Source organism: Corvus kubaryi, unplaced genomic scaffold (genome assembly GCF_017639235.1).
Source record: "Corvus kubaryi isolate FWS band 111438036 unplaced genomic scaffold, C.kubaryi_AGA036_p1.0 37292, whole genome shotgun sequence".
NCBI classification, from domain to species: Eukaryota; Metazoa; Chordata; class Aves; order Passeriformes; family Corvidae; genus Corvus; species Corvus kubaryi.
The window spans coordinates 1,026,198-1,046,169 of NW_024581091.1; the positions used below are offsets into that span (position 1 = coordinate 1,026,198).

At 44.6% G+C, this 19,972-nt stretch overlaps 1 protein-coding gene and 1 long non-coding RNA gene across 2 annotated transcripts; one reads left to right on the forward strand and one right to left on the reverse strand.

Moving 5' to 3' along the window:
* Nucleotides 1–1,008: 1,008 nt before the first annotated feature.
* On the reverse strand, nucleotides 1,009–17,973 carry PPEF2 (protein phosphatase with EF-hand domain 2). The gene is made up of 17 exons (XM_042026905.1): nucleotides 17,702–17,973; nucleotides 13,932–14,022; nucleotides 11,024–11,151; nucleotides 10,451–10,508; nucleotides 9,792–9,967; nucleotides 8,660–8,774; nucleotides 7,768–7,814; nucleotides 7,214–7,380; nucleotides 7,094–7,130; nucleotides 6,856–7,005; nucleotides 5,852–6,172; nucleotides 4,968–5,153; nucleotides 4,144–4,286; nucleotides 3,513–3,619; nucleotides 2,455–2,618; nucleotides 1,812–1,899; nucleotides 1,009–1,585 (listed from the first exon to the last, which is right to left on the reverse strand). The coding sequence occupies exons 2-17, from the start codon at nucleotides 13,990–13,992 to the stop codon at nucleotides 1,404–1,406; spliced, it is 2,130 nt and encodes a 709-aa protein (XP_041882839.1). The 5' UTR covers nucleotides 13,993–14,022; nucleotides 17,702–17,973; the 3' UTR covers nucleotides 1,009–1,403.
* Nucleotides 11,116–19,887, forward strand: LOC121663985. The gene is made up of 3 exons (XR_006015834.1): nucleotides 11,116–11,202; nucleotides 12,581–12,667; nucleotides 19,283–19,887. It is a non-coding gene; the product is annotated as an uncharacterized LOC121663985 (long non-coding RNA).
* The last annotated feature ends 85 nt before the right edge of the window (nucleotides 19,888–19,972 follow it).

Sequence of the window (19,972 nt, forward strand, 5' to 3'; positions counted from 1 at the left end):
CTCTGCACCGGGCACTGCAGGTAACAGGCTGTCAAACCCAGTGCCACAGAGCTGCTTGGCAGCCTCAGTCCCCAAACCAAAATGAGGGGCATGACCCTAGGATCCTACCTGGTAGCAAGCATTGCAGCACAGGTGCCTACTCACTCCATGCTGTAGAGAGAGACTTGCTTTTTCCCCTCAGTATGAAATTCACTGAAAAAAACTGAAACAGAAAACCAGCGTTCCCTGCAGTAGGAGTTTGTACAGCAGAAACAAATGTGGAGGAGGAAGAATCATTTTGTTCATTAGCCATCAAAATTAATTCCATTCATCAAATTTGAAGGATGGAAAAACAGAAATACAGCTGTAGTGTGCTGAGACCTGTATTGTGCATTTGAGAGTGTGTGGAAGCATGGTTCCACTACAATTGAAAATGATTATGTGGAACTCCAGTTAAGGGGGACAAGGATTAGTTTCCTTTTGGAAGCACAGTTCCAGTTAATAAACTGTCTGCACTGGGTAAGAGGCTCTGTGGGAAGTTCAGTGAGACTAGAATTCTCTTTTGGGGGCTGAGGTAGCAGTCTTAAGTGGAGTCTTCTGCCATGGCACCCCTGCTAGACTGTGCTGCATATATTTGAGAAATATATTGTTTCTTGTTTTGGAAACTTCACGCCCCACCCCACTTCACTTAATAAGCTGTAGTCCTGCTATGCTTTGAAAATAACTTCAACATGCAGCATCAGCTTCTTAGCAGAGGGCTACTTGATCTACTTCCCTGGGCTTTGAAAATTAAATTGTCTCAATAGATTTCTTAAACTTGAGTGCCCCTGCTAGAGACCGTGTTGCACATTTGAGGCATTTCTTGTTCCCCAACATACTGCTCTACTGCATGTACTTAGTAGCTCCAAACTTCCAGAACAAGCTTACCACAGCAGAGGAACACCAGCAGGGAAGTAGGTATCATCACTGGAACAGCACTGCTGCTCACAGAGTTGACTAGAGAAGAAATGAACAACCAAGAAACAGCAATCTAGAAAAAATGGTTTATTAAAAGGAAAGCTGTGATCAAACAGGTGCTACGTCCTTAGAACACTGCCTACAAGTAATACCTTTACTTCCCCTTTACTGCTCTTGAATATACCTGTAACATTTCATCACATTGACAAGAGAAGCTGAGTTGCATCTTCCCTTTGAGCAGGAAACTACTTAAAATACAGCTTCTTTAAAAACCAGTCAGTTGAAGTGCAGCTCCTCTATTTCATCTGTTACCTTCCCCAGATGGGTCACAGCTGTTGCCTACAGTGATGTCTGTTTTAAGCCTTCCTTTTCCCTGCTTGGCATCTGCAGGCACACTCTGGGTTAGGTTGGACAGTCCTGGCTTTGTAGAAAGCAAGGCATTGGACATGGCAGCCCTCGGCAGGTTCTCACGACGGGCACTGTTTGACAAGGCGGAAGGCTTCCAGGAACTCGTTGAAGTCAATGTTCCCATCCTTGTTGAAATCAATGCTGCGAACCAAGTCGTTAATGCCATCATCCGTGAGTTCAATGTTCATGTGTGAGCTGAACAGCTTCCAGGTTTGCTGGAATTCCTCAAAGGAGATGAGACCTATGGAGGAGCATTTGACATGCTGCAACTACATCTCCTAATGTGGAGAACACTAGCTAAAACATGAAGTAGCAAAAAGGCATGATATAAATGGACATTTCAGAAACTTGGGAGGGAGCAGGAAGACCCAAGCCTTAAACAGTTAAATAAAAACACCTCTATACATACTAAAGGAAGATCCAAAGTAGAAGGGAACACAAGGCAGTGATCAATACCACCTGCTTACCTGAATGGTCTCTGTCTATGATCCTGAATATGGTCTCCAAGTTGGATCTGTTTCGATAAATGACTTCCAGCAAGCTCGACTGGATGTGCTGAAAGACATGATCACACTTGTTTTATCCTTCTGACACCTCTGCTTTCTCTGAGTCATTACTGCAGATGTCTTCACAAATAAGAATATTTTTTGCTCTCAAGAGCATGCCAGCAGTGCCATACCAAACAGGTGTGTGATGATGGGACCCTCTGTGCAGCTGCAGAACAAACCATCAGCAACCTGCCCCTTCCCAACAGCGTTTTTCTGCGCTAACAGTGACCGGGCTACATTCTGTAACCACTGCAGAGCTGCATTTGCTGGGCCTAATTAAGAAACTGCTACTTGGAGAGTGGAATACAGTTTTCCTGCTCAAAAGCCTGCATCCAAAACTACCTCTAAATTTTGATTTCACATCCATCATCTATTTCTAAAATGGGCTGGATGCCTTAGGACTATTTGAGCTCAGGCAAGACTTTCTATCAACTTCAGTGTGGTTTTGGACCGTGCAGGAACCGTCCACTGTCCTTTTGTACCATAATTGGTGTGCACATGCTGACGATCTGGTGAGCAGCTGCTTCACATCATGCTTTGTTGGAAGGGGGTGAGTGCTTACCTCTTGGCTCCTCTGCTCCATGGCCAGGTCATCCAGCCAGGATTTGTATTCCAGCATGCCGTCCTTGGTGCTGCACACCAGCTGTGGCCTCAGCATTCGCCAGGGCAGTCCCAGCCTCAGCACTGACTCCACTGCTGTTGCCCAGTTGCTCAGAGTGATCCTTCCTGCAGGGAAAAGGGAGACATCTCTGGGATACAGAAAAGCATATAAAAGCAAAGAAGAAGCCTAAAGTAGTGACACATACACAGTCTAGGTGCTGCTGACAGTACAGCATCATTTTGCACCGCAGGTGCAAACACACCTCCCCTCCAAGCCTCAGCAAGCTTCTCATCATTGCAGCAAATCAAGGCTATGACACTGCAGACATCTGAGCAAAGGCAAGATACTAACTTTGGGTATTTCATCAGAAATTTGTAGCCCATTTTAGCAGCTGCTGTAGCAAGTGAGCTGGATTCCTATGAACAGTTTTGCTGCCAGGGAAGAAAGCAAGAAAGCAGTTCTCCCCATGAGCAGTTCTGCCAGCCACCATAACCCTTTTCTCCCCCAGCCCACCAGCTGACAGTTCTCAGCAGCACAGCCGTCCTGTCAGCCAGAGAAGTAAGAACTTTCAGCTCCTTCCTTAAGGCTCTGACAGAGGCAACTGCCATGGAAGACATCCCTCACTTTCCTCTTCCCAGTGATGTTAGACTCCAGGGATGGAGGGGCTCTAGAGACCACCCAGCCCTTCTCAAGTGACACAACAGACATGTTCCAGGTCAGCTTTTCCAATGCTTCACCAGTACTCCAGCTGCAGAGAGTTTTTCTAATACCAGCCTAAATTGCTATACATTAGGTTAATGATGTCCTGCTTTTCCATTACCCCCTCTTTATGGTGTCACTCAGAGGTACTCACAGAGACTAACAGCAAATGACCTCTGGCAAGATCTGATACAGCCTCCCCATGACAGCTGGTGACAACTGTCAGTGAGCAGTCTCCCAACCAGCCACAAACTCAACTTAGTCACCTGAGCTCTATCCAACCAGGCAATGAACGCACATGTCCCTCAGCTCTGAGTTACCTGTATTGTCCCTGTCATAGGCCTTGAAGGCACTGATGAGGGCTGAGGTGTGAGCAAACAGCTTTTCCCGCAAGGCTCGAAAGGCTGACTCCTCTACTCTGCTGATTCTGGAGGATGCAGAACAGAGAGAAGCACTTTAAGGACTTGCCATGAATCACAAGAAAAACTGCACCTTCCCTCCCGGTCCTCTATCTGGCTTGTCCATGGATTGCCCAGACCCTCGCACAACTGCTCTGTACAGCTACAGCTGCATCTCAGTGCTTGTGACAAGGCACTGCATGCCCAGGGCACAGATCCCTGCAGCTGATGCCACGAGTCCCTGCATTCATTTGTGAAGTAACAAAGCAAAAGGGAACCTCAGCAAAGGTCAAAAGTTAAAACCTGACATTGAAAGAAAATCTGAAAAATCACCTTGAAAAAAATCCCCTTGGAATTTTGTTAACATTCCCTTCTCAACCCTTGAGCCTTCCTCAGTAACTTCAAGTACAAAGCTTGAACCCTCCTTTAGGGCTATTATTTAGAAAATCAAGCTGTGAAAGTTCAGCTCCAGAGTCAAACTTTCTAAAAGCTTACAAAGTTTTCCCTTTGGGAATATTGACTTGGTGAATACAGAGCAACTGGAATGCCTTGCCTTTGGGTCATAGTGAGCATATGGGCTGTCTTGTTTGCTTGGTACTGAACAAAGTGGGGGATGAGGTCTGGTCCCAGCTTCACATAGGCTCCCCTGTTGCTGCCAATCTCATAGTAGTTTGAGGCTGAAAAGATGGTCAGCACCTAATCCCAAAAAAAGAGGCATTTACAGTCAGTACATACATCCTGTAGTACTTATTGTATGTGTAAACAACACACCAGGTCCCCTCCGAAGTCCACAGACTGTGAAAGCACCATGTTTTACAGAGAAAAGGGAAGAGTGAGGTGGCAGCTGGCCTGAAAGCCTCGCAAGTGTGAGTTCCTCATGGGTGGCACTGGTCACACATGGATCTGGCCACATGCTAGGCTTCTACTATTGCCCCCTGTGCTCTCTCCCCCAACAATTCCGCTCTCCAGAGTCTGAGTGCCCTGACAAAGCCACTGATGTGACTGTGAATCTTCTGAAACAGAACCTGGCTGCAGCAGCTCGGCAACACCCTTTTGTAGCTCATCTGCAGGAACAGCTGCACTACGCATGGGGGCCATGGCACAACTGGGTTCAGATCTTTTCTCAACCACCACACACAAGGACAGGGTTTGCCTGCACAGCCATGTCCCCAACAGAGCAGGCAACTCCAGATTACCCTGACCTAAGACCTCAGCTGGAAACACACTTCGGTAACTCCCAATAAGGCTGTTCAAGGATTTTTTATGTGCTTAAAGCCCCACTGGAAGAAATGCAGAACTGAGACAAGCTACCCCCCCAAAAAAGCCCACCCCAGCAGGATGGAAACCCAAGTATCCTTCACACCACCCCTGACTGACCTTGCGGTTGTGACAGAACTCGTAGCCCTCTTGCTTGCACTCATGAGAGCGGATCAGGAACTGCAAGCCGTACTTCGCAAGGAACCTCTCCGTCACATCAGGCCCAAAGTAGCAGCCACCACCTCGCACCTTATTTTCTCTGCAGCCCTCCTGAGGCATGGGGTCACTCCAGAGGAGATCTAAAACCTGAAAGGATTGGAAAAGTTCACTAAGCAAATACAGCTCAGTCTTCAAATCCCTCCCTAGACTGCTGCTATAACCATAGTGCAGGGGAACAGACATGTTTGCTTGCATTCCAGCTGAAGACTGTCACAGACCTGGGCCACCTCAGAAGTGGCAATATTGTTGGAGCTATGGGCACATCCAGAGTGTCTGGGGAAAGAGGGATGTGCATAAATCAGGCCTGATACAAGCTTTTCCTTTCCTAACATTAAGATGTTCAGGAGCCTTGCCTGTCTTCCTCCATCCTGAAACACAAGGGGCAAGAACAACCAGCAGATCCTGAGGCCATTAGCAGGCTTAGTGTTGAACTCCTTGGTTCTCTAGCCACGACATTCTCCAGCCTCCAGAAACACAAATGCTGACTCAGGAACCACTGTTTGGATTAAAGCTTAATCTCTTTAACCCTGACCTCAACATATAGCTCTGTAGTGATAAGGTGTGCAGCACTGGAAGGTCATATGCAATGTGAACTAGGTAACTGAGGTTTTAGAGTGCACAGAAGAGATTCACAGGCTGGAAAATGAAGCTGCTCGTCCCAGGAGGTAACAAAGGTACCTAAGGAAACATCCCCAAGGCCTCAGAGAACAGCCCTTCCTGGTCACGTATCGCTGCAGGAGGCACCCACAGCACACCCAGCCCACAACCCCGCCTAGACTCCTCACCTGCTTCCACTCCTCCTGGCGAGTCCAGCATGGCCCATCCACGTCCTTCAAGGAGACCATGCTGGAATAGGTGAGCTCCTCTGGCTCTGACTCACTGATGTCCATCAGCCGGCGGCACGTGTCAATTTGCTCCTGCACCGTCTGCCGGAGCCACCTGGAGAACTCCAGCCTATTGGCTGTGCTGGGAGCTTGTGCTGACTGGGGCTGCAGAGATAACCCGGGAGCTGCCTCAGTGTCTGATTTGCTCTCCCCATTTATGGCCGGTATTTCTGGTTTTCTACTCGACTCCTTCCTTTTCTTCATCCTTAACACAGAAATAAACTGAAAGATATGAGAGAAATGGAGCTGATGACATGGCATGAAAACCCAGATCTCCAGCTCTAACATCTTCCACTGGCAGACTTCAAGTGATCCAAGCCTCCAAGCCCCAATTCCCTTCTGCCTTCAACTGCTGATTAACTGTGGGGGACTATTAGTGCCATCCTCTCAAACATGCCATCCTGGGTTTACAGCTGGCCCCCACATCCATCACATCTTACTCTTCCTCATTGACTTCATGCAGACAGATTTAATCTGCAGTGGGACCTATGCAGCAGAGCAAAGGAAGCATCAATGATTAGTGGAAGAGTTGTCATCATATTTGGAGAAGCAAAGTGGTATTTCCCAACTAGAGAGTGAGACAGAGACAAGTTAAATGATGTATCAAAATCCTTCTGGAAATCTAGGGGGTAAAAACAGGCTAAGGAACTGTGGGACAATGTCTCATCATCACTGTGTTTTTACTTCAGCACCAGCACATATTCCAGAAACCAACAGTGCTTCATCCCTTCACAGCTCATGCACACATACCAACAAACCAAAGCCTCTACCTAAAGATGAATTTGTCTAGGAAGACCATCTGTTAGACTTGTCTTGTCAACAGCTAAGCTGACATGTAGAAATGAGCTCCTCACCACAATCAGCAACACTGTTGTCTCTTGCAATAACTGGGAAATAAAACCTACTTTGTCCCTTTGAATTTTCTCAAGCATGTTCAGGTCAGTGGTGTCAGAGATGCCCCCGTGAATAATGAGGACTTTCTGATCAATCAGGGTGGCCAGGGGTAGCCAGCAGAAGACATTCTGAAACATCCTCAAGATTTTCTTCCCATGCACCTAAGAGGACAGGTCAGAAAAGAGATGAAGCTTCAAGTCTTCTAAATGCACATCTCACATGGTAAAGGAGACACAGACATAGGCCTACCTTGTATTTCTGCATCACTTCCTTGGTGAAACCATAGCTAAAGGAACAGGAGAAAAGAAGCTCAGTGGGATTTTGCACAACACCCTTGACATCGTGCTCAGCCCCGCACAGAAGCCGTACCGTAAGTTCACCATGTGGTCCTCGTGGTTCCCGCGGTTGAGATGAACCTCCTTGGGATAGATCAGGAGGAAGGTAAAGAGGATAACAAGGATCTCAAGGGACTGCTTGCCTCTGTCTACGAAGTCCCCATTGAACACGTAGGACTTGGAAGGGGAAGGAAGGCCATTCTGTAAAAGCAAGGAACAGGCAGATGATACCAGAGAGGTCTCCCCATGGTCTCCATATGCCTCCCCCACAGCTGCACAGTCTCTCACACCTGTCCCAGGTTACAACAGATCTGCATCCTGTGGGCCCCAGCAATGAAAGCTGGCAGTCACATGGGGTTGTCATTGGTATCAGCACCAGAAAAATACCCACTGGCACTTCTAAAATGGACATGGATTTCCAAGTCATCAAGGGAATAAGCTGCTGATTTGTGAAGCCATTTAAAACCAATCAAATTGACTTGGAGAATTGCACACGAATGGCCCAGTTTTGCAAACACTACTCAACATGACCCATGGGATACCCGTTGCAATGCCTGGACAGCCTCCCTCTCCAAATTTGGTGCCTACCTTGTAAAAGATGAGGAACAAGTCATCCAGCTGGCCATGCAAGTCTCCTAACAGGCACAAAGAGAGTAGTCTCAGTATGTTTACCTTGAGCTTAAAAAACCACCAATACGTAACTTCCTATGTATTATGTCCTTTATACATTAATGACCACTGAAATACTTTGGGAAGTGCAAGCCTAGAGGAAAAGGACACAACGTAAGGCTTGAGCTTAAGTCTGAGAAGGACAGTAAAAAAACCTACACCACCTGCTGAAGACTGATTTAGAAGCTTTATTCATTTATCTCTTGTAATGGCACAACATGGCACAAGATTATCATTACATGGGAGAAAGCTTTGCATTCAAAATGACAGTCTAATTCTTGTTTAACGTGATATTGAAGAGAGAGGTTTGTTTTCCAGAAGCTGACTGCATGCAGAAGTCTGTGCTACGTATGTATTTTTCAGAAATATCTCAACATTTTAACATTAGTCAGAGTAGAAAAATAGTGAAAAGCTTTGTCTCAAATTTACTTATTGGATGCAAAGATGCGTTCGCATTCTGGATCTGTGTGCATGCATGCGCTGCTGCTTATCCAGAACAGCTCCAGGATTTTGTTGTTTAAATAATCCCAGACCACAGAACACGTCAGAACGCTATCAAGTTTTGAGACAAGTCCTCAGCTGGATATAGTTTCTGTAGTTTAGTAAAACGGCGCCAAGTTTGGGGTGAGAGAAAAAAGACCATATGGGTATTTCAGACAGACCCAGCTGCCTCTCAGTGCATCACACGTTTTGAGAGAGCATTTGTGTTCCACGTTCAGTACAGAGGGAGGCACTGTGGCCTCACTATCATTTTCTCTCTGCCCCACCCTCCCACATGAGCGTCCCACCCCGGAGGCTGCAAGGGACGCACCGCAAACAGTGACCTCCTCGCTGTAGCAGGTGGAGACATGGCTGATGTTTGGCAACTGCTTGAGGTGCTTCCTGGTCTCATGCAGGAGGTTTAAGACATAGCGAGCGTGGAGCTGCTACTAGGAGAAAGTGAAGGGATTAAAGCAGGAAATCAGTGGTCTTTGAGCAGCACCACTCTGGCTGCAAAGACTCCACCAGGGTAGCCTCGACGGCAGAAACTCTCTCCAGGATAGTGCTGACCTATGGGCATACAAACAAGACAAGGCAAATATCGGGAAACAGCAGGATGCAAGAGACTTGCCCAAAGCAGCCCAGCCTCAGCACTGACAGGGCTGGCAAGGCAACCCTAAAGCCCCAGCACCTTGTGGACAAGGCTGTACCCACTAGGCTACACCACCTCCAGGAGCAGCAGAAATTCTAGGCCAGTATCACAGGTAAGAAGTTGCTCCTCTAGATCTTCCTTAGCTTTTCCACATCAAACCAGTCCATGAGTTTCCACATGTCCTGCAGTGATACATACGCTCAAAGCCGGGGCATAGGCTTTTAATACAGTCAGGACATGAGACACCTTTGGTTTAGAACTTCTCTTTGGAGAAGGGATGTTTTGGCCTATTTTGCAGTTCAGCACATCTGCTGAGGGATTACAGCAGAACACTGCAGTTGTATGAAGGCTTGTCTTGTTAGTGCTGGAGTGGTACTCAACTTCCTCATCAAAAATATCACAATTTACTTTTTAAATCAGCATCCAAGTTGCATGGCACAAAACATTTTAATTGGCTGTTTCCCTCTGGGCCATCCTATACTTATTTACAAATTGAGGAATTCGAACAAAAAATGATGAAATGTTTCAACATGAGCTGTTGTTGATTTTTCCCTTTAAAAATGATATTCAGGTAAATATTGGTACACGCCTATGTAAAGTGTTCCGTTTTGTCAGGAGTACATTTTCAGAAACAGAAACATTTCTATGGAATTAGGAAACACCATCTAATTTCCAGCACCCTTTTGTTTAAAAGCTGACCAGCTTGTTACACTCCAGTCAACTGAGCTTGTTAGGAAGGCTGAGGCCAAAGCACCTATCCTACACCCCTGTGCAGATAAGGGGAAAGTGTGGTACCTTTTAGGATCCTTACTTGTTTCTGTTGGAAAGCTTCCAGCAAGGCCGTGGCATGGTCAGGGAGAAGTGGGAAAGAGAGATGGGGTCCAGTGTAGGAGTCTGGCACCTCTATGGATTCATAGTCACAGTATTTTTCCAGCTCTGCCTCTTTGTAACTTTCTCCACTTATGAACATGCGACTGATAAAATCCCCTGGACAGCAGATTAGTGTGGTTGATTTTTTTTTTTTTTTTTTTTTAAGAGAAACAGACAAAGAAGAAGTTAATTGGTACCATTCTAGTACTTTTCTAAAGAAAAGCTATTTGATTAGGCTGGCACTCAGGAGCAGTGGCAGCCATAGATGCTGGGTCCAAGCTTGGCACTGCTACAAAACTTAGAGTGGGGGAAAGGCTGCAGAGCCAAATCTCCATGTGCAGTGTGCAGCACTCTGTGATTCTATGAAAACAAATGGAACTTTTATGCCTCCTTCCAGCTCCTAAGAGCAGGAATTGCCTCACATCCTTTGCACAGCTCAGAGTCTCCAGACAATTCACTCCCTATTCCTGATGCCATCACTCTTTAGACTCTTGGCTACATTTGCCATACTGAACATTGCCCAGCACTGGGCAATGAATAATACCGGGTGCAACCTTTGGAGCTGCTGGTGCCACCTCTACCAACAGCACACAAACTTACTCTCTTTGCTGCTGCTTGGTGTGAACTGGTCCATCAGGTAACTGAAGAAGTTGTGAAGCTGCAAGAAGAGGGAGAGCCCATCAGTCACCCCAGAATGAAATTCAACAGAGTGGCAACTTATCGTGATCTTCTTTCTGCAAATATTACCACTGCCCTTCTCATGCTGTCTGGTGTGTACAGCAACTCCCATTGTACCAATTTAAGTTTTGACTATCTTGAAATGAAGTCAAAACAGTGGCTTTACCTTCAGCCACAGGCAGAAGTACACTATGAGCCCTTCCTCTCCCTGACAGCATGGCAACCATGTAAGAGAATTTTAATCAAAGTTAAAGCATAACAAACCAACTAGACATGCCTATTGTGTTCAGACTCCAGAAAAACTGTTAAACAGCTCTTACGGCTTGCTTTTGAGGGTCATCACTTTGTGTTTCATGCAACACAAGCAGGCAGGGAGTCAATAGGCTAAAAAGGGGCAGGAAACCCAGTCCCTGGCCCACTGAAGCACTGAGAGGGTTACCAGCCAGCAGCCAGAACTGAGCGAGTCTGGCACAGAAACCACCTTCCTAAGCATACCTTGATCTGATCCTGCTCGCAGGCATACTCAATGGATTGAAAGATTCTCCAGGTGCAGCGGCGTCGCATTTCCAGCCGAGCCATGTAGCGCCGATACCACTGCTGGATCAAGACAGCTGCCTTGAAAGCTGGGGGACAAGAACAGAACCATCTGCTGAGGAGCACTGGCCACAGCTGAGGTACCTGCAATAGCTCCTTCCCCACCCCTGAACACTGAAGAGGAACCTTGCCTTTTCAGAAGAAATTCCCGGGAATTGTATTCTTGTGCCTAAGGGCAAAAAATATCCACTTCTTTTCACCTTCTTTTTGTAAGAGGTTGACCTGACCCTGCCTGACCAGAGACCTCTGAAACAATTTTAGCCGTTGCTGCTGGCTCCTCAGCACCAGCATTAACAAATTATTAGGGTCTAAAAATCCTAACACATTTTTCAGTACTGTTAGACAATATCCTCCCTTTCTACTTACCTTGATCATTTTTATGTCCATCTTACCATCTCTGGGTGCTGGGGCTTCAGGAAACCAGGAATTTAACTGAGGCCACACAAAGAGTTGGGACAAGACAGGATACCAAGTTTCCTTCTAAAGTCTTAATAATATGAGGGTTTTCTACCTCTTTATGTCAAATAAATACCTCAGCTTTTGCAGTTGTGGAAGAACTTCAGAAGGACTCTATCACAGCATAAATGTCAGCATACTATTACCTTACAATAACATACAGACAAAACTACACCCGCAGTGAAAAAAGGGAGACAGAACTTTGGCCATTTTAAACAGAACAAACGAGATGCCAGAATTTCCAGGTGCCTATTTGAGGTCAAATCCACAGCCAGCACTGACACCAGGTGCTTCCCACCAAATTATGGCTATCTGCCCTTTGATCTTTAAAACATATCCTTTGTATTCTCCCAATTCCAGTATGTTCCCTTGAAAGATTATTTCAGATGGGGTGTGTGCATATTTCAAGTGAAGTACCTTGGTGCAGTTTCACATTTCCTTTTTCAAGTTCTGCCACAGAACTTTTCATGCCTCTAGAATCTCTCATCCTCCTTAGCTGGCCTTCACCGCACTTGGACCAGCTCTGCTACTTGGCATGTCTCTTTGGATTATGCTGCGTCCCTTCCTGTTCCTTTCTGGAGCCCTACACTTAAAACATCTTCTAACACTGCTTCTCTGTCATCTTTAGCTGAGGGGGGAAAGGGATGATTGCTGTATCCACAGCCTGGCTTCAAAATCCAAGGGAAACAATAGAGTTAGGGAACTAGGCCTGCTGCAGAAGGTGTATTCTGTTGCCACATTCACCAAAGCAGGGAGAGCAATGGCAGGTGTGTGGGAAAATCTTCATTAAAAAGAGGAAAATCCTTCACCCCTACCCAAAGGCTGCTATACACTGGCAAGAGACAAAGAGATCATATTAATTCAATCAGCTTGCATTAATTACATAGAAAACTGCCCTCCAGATACTTGAGCAGGAAACAGTGACCTTTCCCTAAAGACTGTATCTCAATGGCTTATATATATTGACAATAATAATCCTTTTAAATTATGGTTCTTTTTCAGCACTGGGAATTGCAGAGCACAAAAAAGGAAGATCTACAACTGCTGTTCAGCAGGGAGCTGAGACACCCTGAAGTCGTGGGCAGGAAGGTAAGATTTGGCAAGCCTCAATTCAGGCGTAACCTTCTGTATTCTTTGCCTTCTCTCCTGCTGAGCAAGTGCTTACTGATCTGCTGGGCTTTGAAAAAATTCCTTGTGATGACTCCACACGTGCCTATGAAAACTAGATCTTTTGAATCAGTAAAAATTAAACCTATGTAACACATGTTATCAAGTGCACAGTTAGCATAAATACCACCATCCACAGTATTTAACCCCCCGGTAGGCAAGGCGCGCTCTAGAAATTGAGAGAGGTTTTACTGCATGGGAAACTGTTGCTGAGGTATCAGATGTAATACAAGGTTTCAAATAAGTAACTAGTTTTGTGTTACACTATCATCTTAAAATAACCCTGAACTTGTTTGGAAAGCCCATGGACCTCTGGTGGTATGGGTGACAGGTAAGACTAACTTAAATAAAAAATTGAGTTTTTCAACAGTGGACAGTAACAAAAGTCTGAGTCACAACCTTATCCTCACTTGCAATCCTTATTTTCTTTTCCAAGCACTTGCAAACAGTTTGCCCCATCCTGCTGTTCTGCCAGTGCTGACAACCGCATAATTCAAACAACAAAGAAAGGACTGTTTACTTTTTAACACTTCCTCACGTCTAAGGTCTCCCTCATCAACTCCCTTTGTTCAGACACAGGCACACACCCACAAAATTGATACCATTACAGAGGGCTTGTAAAAATAAATCATTACAGCTTTGAGAGCCATAAACAAGTCTAGATTACTAGCAGAGATTAAGAGCATTGTGCTGATATAATTAGAAAAAAGTACACTTTTTCCTTTTGTGCTTTTTGTAGCCACACCATTTCACATTCCTCGGAACCAGATTTACCTTGGCTTTACTAACACTTCTGCTTAACCAGTCCTGCACCAGTAAGAGGCTTGGAAAATAATCCAGGGGAAGCAGGAAGGTGACATCTGTCTCACTGTCAGCAGAGGCACAACACCTGCATTACCCAGCAAGTGATTAATCCAGCAGGTGTTAGTTCTAACTGTTGTTTCGTTTCTGGTTAGGCTTGGGTGGATTTAACCTACTCCTGGTCTCAATAGCTGTTATTTCCACAAGTCTGTTGTCTTCTGCCTGACACCTGAGAAACCTTGTAAGAGGGTAATGAAAGACAGAACTTCACTTGAGTGCTATGAAGAAAACCAGGTAACCCAGAAGAGAAACACATTCAATGCAGCCTGCCAACAGCACATGCAGGAGAAAACAGGAAAAGATTATTTTTCTAAGAATCACTCACCATTTTCAGACTTCTGCAGGGAGTACTTGTACTTGACTTCTACAGAACTACCGGATCCCATGCTCTCCAGCCAATGCTCCAGTGCTGCAGACTGCTCCAGTGTCACCAAAAACACACAACAGATGCAGGGAAGACCATCTGGTCAGAATCAAAACAGCTGCAACATGTCCCACAGTGCTAAAAATCTATAGTTAAATATATTAACAGTTAATATCAACAATCACATGGTCTCTCTTGCGGCCAAGTACATCTTCCACTACCAGGTTTCTCCAGCTGCTCCCAGACAATCAGATGAGGATTTCTGTCTCACTGCTTCAAATTTCAAGTGAGCTATATAAACAGGAATCAGTTCAGCGCCTTTCCTGTACTGTGATTTTTTGGCAAACATTTGAAAAGCTTTTCAATACTGATCAAGAACTATAATAAAGTCATTAAGAAGCAGTATGTACAGACAAATATTCATGCATGTAGTCCCCTCTAAAGGATAACTCATTATGAGGGATGAACACACACACTATATTTAATCTAACCACAGCTAGCAGAAAGATAAGTCTAAAATAACAATTAGCTGTCAGAAGAAAATACCCAGCTTTGTTAAACACTGCTTTTCTCCATCTCATGCATCTGCTCGCGTGTGGGAGCGTATTGTTCCATCAATTGCCAGTAAAAAGGGACAGAGTTTGGTATGCTCACTGCTGTGGAAGCTCTGGGCAGGGCAAACAGAAATTAGTGCAAGATTGGCTCAAACTCTGAAGTCTCTCACTTTGAGGGTAACCAGAATGTCATTCACAGTCAAACATCTTTCCTCTGGAAAAAAAACTAGTCACATACTACTGCCAAAGCAGCCCCAGGCTGTAGTGCTGAAGAGTTCAACACATTTTGATTCTCACCTGAAATTTGGGGAGGAGAAAGCTGAGAAATGGAGGGAAGGAAATAAACATCTGTAAAAGTGTCAAGACTGGTGTTTGCAGGAGAACACAGCTCAAAGTATTTTGAAGGGTCAGGAGAGAGTAACTACAGAGGCACTTCTGCCCAGGAGAAGCAAAAGCCCTCCTCCTTTCCTCAGTTCCTGCAGTCCTTTTGCCTCTTTCCATCTCTTTCCACCTAACCCACATCTTTCCTCTCAAAATAGCTCAGATCCGCACAAATGCTAATTGAAGGAGCACGTCCGGTGTTGTGTAAGGTGAGCGTTCGAGCGTTCCTTGTTTGCTCAGGAAGGTGAGCCCTGCTCAGCAACACTGCAGCACAGGGAGGTTCGAAAGCAGAGGAAAGGCTGGAACTCTCCCTCCCCTGCCCAGGATGCCCAGTTGTACAGTGGCATCTTCAGAATGCCATGAGTGGGCGACACAACAGGGTGTACCACAATGCTCTCAGCAAAATGCCTACACTCTTGTTTTATTCTAACAACATAATTTCATATCAATGCCACAAATGGCCTGAAATCACCGCTTAATTACACCCAATTTTACCTGGTACTTTACTTTCTTTGTGCTCAAATAATGCAGGTACTCTGACATCTTTCCAGATCATTAACTACTCCAAGGGACAATTGCACACAAAACTCACCACTTACAGCTCGCTCATAACTTCCTATATGACGGAAATTGCAGCTCAGAAAAGAAATTTTCAAGTCCAGAACTTTTGAGCGTAGACCTGTAACTCCCATCTGGCCTATCCTAACAAAAATTTCCTTTTAATGACACAGATCTGAGGACTTCAGCAAGTTTTAGTTTTCCAGAGAAGCAATGATAGGAATGATTCACTCTACCTCAGCCTCCTTTCCAGGAACTAGAACACTTCTAGGTTACTTTTAAAGCAATGGAGAACAAATTTGAAGCAAATGCTCAAGTACGGTGTTCAGTACTTTGCTTGCTGAGGATGCATTCAGGGGTACCACCTGCCTGCTTTGATAAAATGTGACCTTGGATTTGAGGTCACCTCTGGCAACAATTTCTTTCTTATTTCCGTCTCTCCCTGCAAAACAAGCAAGCATTTATTATTTGAGCAGCCCTACTTCAAACAAATTTTGGCCATCCATAGCAAGGCATGGCCTAGTATTAGTGTGCCCTATTTATCGTATTGTGTAGGCTTATCAACAGGTCCCTCCCAAGCAGTTCCTGGAGCCACAAACTTTTTCACTTTGTTGCCCTCAGATTTTTGTGAGAGGCACAACCTGAACAAAGGCGTGTACAGGAATAAAATCAAACTCCAGTGGAACCAAACCTGTTCCAAGGCTGGAAGGAGTGAGGAAGAAATGGAACCAGTCCAACTGCTCAGCACCTCGGATCCTTCCTCATCCACCCAGTGACATGCACTCTTCCCTTCCTAAATTCCTGTACCCAAGAAACAGGAGAGGAACAGGGACCCATCAAGGCACAGCCTCAAAGAGTGGATGAACTGAGCAGCAGCATCACTTCAGGTACCAGTTTTACTAAACAACCAGGTGAGAAACATGATCCATCCAGGAAACAGCCAGCTATCAACAGCTCCTTCCTCATTTTGCTCTTCGCTGCCACACCTTCTCTCTGGTGCAATTAGGAGACCTCTGGAACAGGATTTCCTCACGCCTCTTTCGCACAAGGCTGTCCCTGGTGCACACCACAGCACGGAGCATCTGCCAGCAAACACCCACACTCTAAAGCCAGGTGAGAAAAGCCACTGCATGCACTTAAACCAGGGCAGAGCTCAACCACCGCTAAAGAGTCGCGGACTCGAGAGCCCCACATGGACACAGACAACCAGTGGAACACCAAGTTCAGGGCCTCAGGAGAAGGCCACACACACATAGAGAAGATGCACATTCCTTGATTGCCAGAGGTAATGTTCCACAGGCAGGAAAAAGATGTAACAGCCAGACTCCATGGATTTCCTGAGCCATTGGATAACATGCTTCTTGCAACTCTTCCAACACGAGCATATGACTTGTTCAATAACACCACCTAGTAGCCCATGAAATTCAGGAAAAGAAACCTTGCACAAATCCATTTAAGTCAATCACCCCAAAACACAAACAACAAAAGCCTAGGTAAATTTCCTGACTTAACCTATTACTTTAACTTCTCAGAAATCAAAGCAAGGGACAGCATTCTGAACCAAATCCTATACACTCTATGAGCTTGTGCACATCATAGATCTATGCAGAATGTGGTGCTTGACCCACAGGACCTGCCAGAAACACCACAGCTAATGTGAAGCCCCCTCCTAGGAAAGGTGACATTTCATCTATCATGAACAGGACTCCCACTAACCTGACAGTTTTATAGACATACCAGCAACAGAGGGAACAGATGAACAGAATATGGAAGGCAACAGGAGGACATAACAGACTAGAAAATTTACTAGCAAAAAACCTAAAAGAGATGTTGGAGGGGAACAAATTTTAAGTTCTGCTAAAAGAAAAACAGCAAGAGTTTAAGAGCTACAGATTAATTTAAAATATACTCCAATACTTCTCCCAAGGATAAAAACACTAGCTGGCACCAGGGAAAGTGATGATCCTATCTTGCCCCTGAGAGTAAATACCTAGGTATGGCCCACGTGCACATCAGACTCAGCACCACTTGTAGCTGCAAACAAGATTGTGAAGCTGGTATTTCAAACATGCACCCACACAATTACTGTAGTATCAAAAAGGAGAATTCCGGATACAAAACTCCCAAACGCAGTTTTATACACCTTGGCATACAAAAAGGGTATTTCACTTCAAACTGTAAGCTAGTTCTGAACACAAAATCCTGTTGCAGAGAATTAAAAAGAAAAATGCAACTTACCTTGCCAGGTTCTAATTAAGGGATTTGTTGAGATAAACACAACAGAAGCTCTCCACTTGATAAATTTTGGTTGTATTCAGTACCCAAATACTTGATGATTTCTGATGCTATTTGTTTAACTACAGACGCAAAACCTCCTTGTCAGACTCCAAATAATAAAAAAAGGTGTTCCCTTGGGCAGGCAGCAGGACAGGCCATGCCTCTGCACACGTGCAGCCCAGAAGTGGTGCAGAGACTTTATTTACTGCCCAGTTATGAGCAGCCTTAAGAATCCTCTTCCATGTGATGCTTAATAAAGGCTACAGATCTCCACTGGATTAGGATTACTGAAGGGATTATGAATGAGAAATACAGCATGTTGGCCTCTCTTATCCTAGGAGTCAGCTCTTCCACACTTTCAAGCTGCCTTCTGCTAAATGCAAACTTCTGGAAGAAAACTAATTCAAGGTTTCACCCCTTGTGTTATGCTGAAAAAATATTTGGGGCTTTGCAGCTAGGGAATCTCTAGCACAGAAAGGAGGGGATGTAAAAAAAGAAAGGATAATGTAGCTTAGTTTTGTTTTATTACTGCACAATTCCAGGGTTTGAGAAAGCAGGAAAATCACTACTTTTCAGTCTTTAAAAAGCATACACACAAAGCAGATGAAATCTCAAACAAAAATATGATCAGTAAGGCATTCAAATAACTATAAATGATCCTCCTTTTTTTTAAAAAAGCAATTATGGTAAAATCATAGAATGCCAGGCTAGAGAAATACCTTTAGGATCTTTTGGTCCAGCCTTTCTTGGCCAAAATTCCCACAAAACACCCAAACCAACCAAAAAAAAAAAAAAAAAAAAAAAAAAACACAAAAACACAAAAAACCAATGCTACGTTTTAGTGTTTCTAGCATTAAGATGGTTTTATTTAAGTACTAACAATCCCATCTCCGCATTTTTATCAAACTTCAATTCATATCACAAGTACCTTAGCTACTCACAGGTTAAAATTGTCTAATTTGTAAGACATACCATTTACCACTTCATTAGTATTTATATTTTTAGCTTGTCATTAAACTAAGACCAAGAAGTTATATATCCTTTTGGTTAGCAAAAAGGCATTCAAGGTGGCAAAAGAACTTTATTTTGTTGGCAATCAGCATCTTGGACTGTTTGTTACCACAGAAAACGCAAGGCTTTCAAGAAAATAATTTATAACAAAAAAAAAAAATCTACATTCCTTAACTTGTTTAAACCTCATGACCCCAAACAACTGCCAAGCCACAAACAACAGCAGAAGCAAATTGTTTCCTGAATATTCATAGATACTAACTAACAACTTATACATTCCAGATTGTTGGTACACAGTGAAACAAATACATTTGGGTAAATTTATGTACCAGTGAGCATCTGGGTACACCCCTGCCAGAGGATAATCAGCTTAATGCTACACAAAGCCCCACCTGTAAGGATCCTGTTGTTGTGGGTGGCTGTTATTTAAAGAAAACCTGCTGGGATCACAAATGAGTGCCTACTCTGTGAATTAAAGCAATAGCATTCTACAATCTCCAAGATAGTGAGCATTTTTAAATCTTCCTGCAGGAACTCTTCTTCAAATTTATCATCTGGCATCTGACTGCTGTTCATGGCCATCTAAACTGGGTCAAGGCAAAGCTTGCAGGACTTTTATCCAAGCAGGAGGAGAGGATGCAGGTAAGTAGGTTATGAGACTCAGCACAAGGAGATAAGGGGCCCTCAGTTCCAGAAGGTGCTCTCAGAGCAGTTTGCATAACCAGTACACACTCTCTGCAGCCAGCATGGCATTGATCTGCAAGTGGTGCTCTGGCCACGCCTTCACACAGGTGACATTTTATCCACTGAAGAAGGGCACCTTTCAGCTTTACTTGAAGGTATCCACTGGTCTTGACTCTTCAAATGGCTCAGTATTTCTGGAGTACACCTAAGTGCCCAAACTCAATATACAGTCACAGCACAACCTGACAAAAACCCCACTGCTCTGCACTGTAAAACAAGCTGTTGACTTGTACTGCAGGCAACTTGATCCAAATGCACAAAAAATGAATACAACCCTTTTTAACCTCACTGCTACCCAACACAACCTCCTCTTATCAACCAAGGAGAAAAGTGCATTACCACAATTCCTGAAACAGCCCCCAATTTCTGATCAATGAAATAACTAGTTTACAGCTGTGTATGCTGCTGACTGCTGCATCTGCCCCTGTTAGGCCCAGGATCAACAACTCCTCATAGGTGAGGGAAAAGGATGATGAC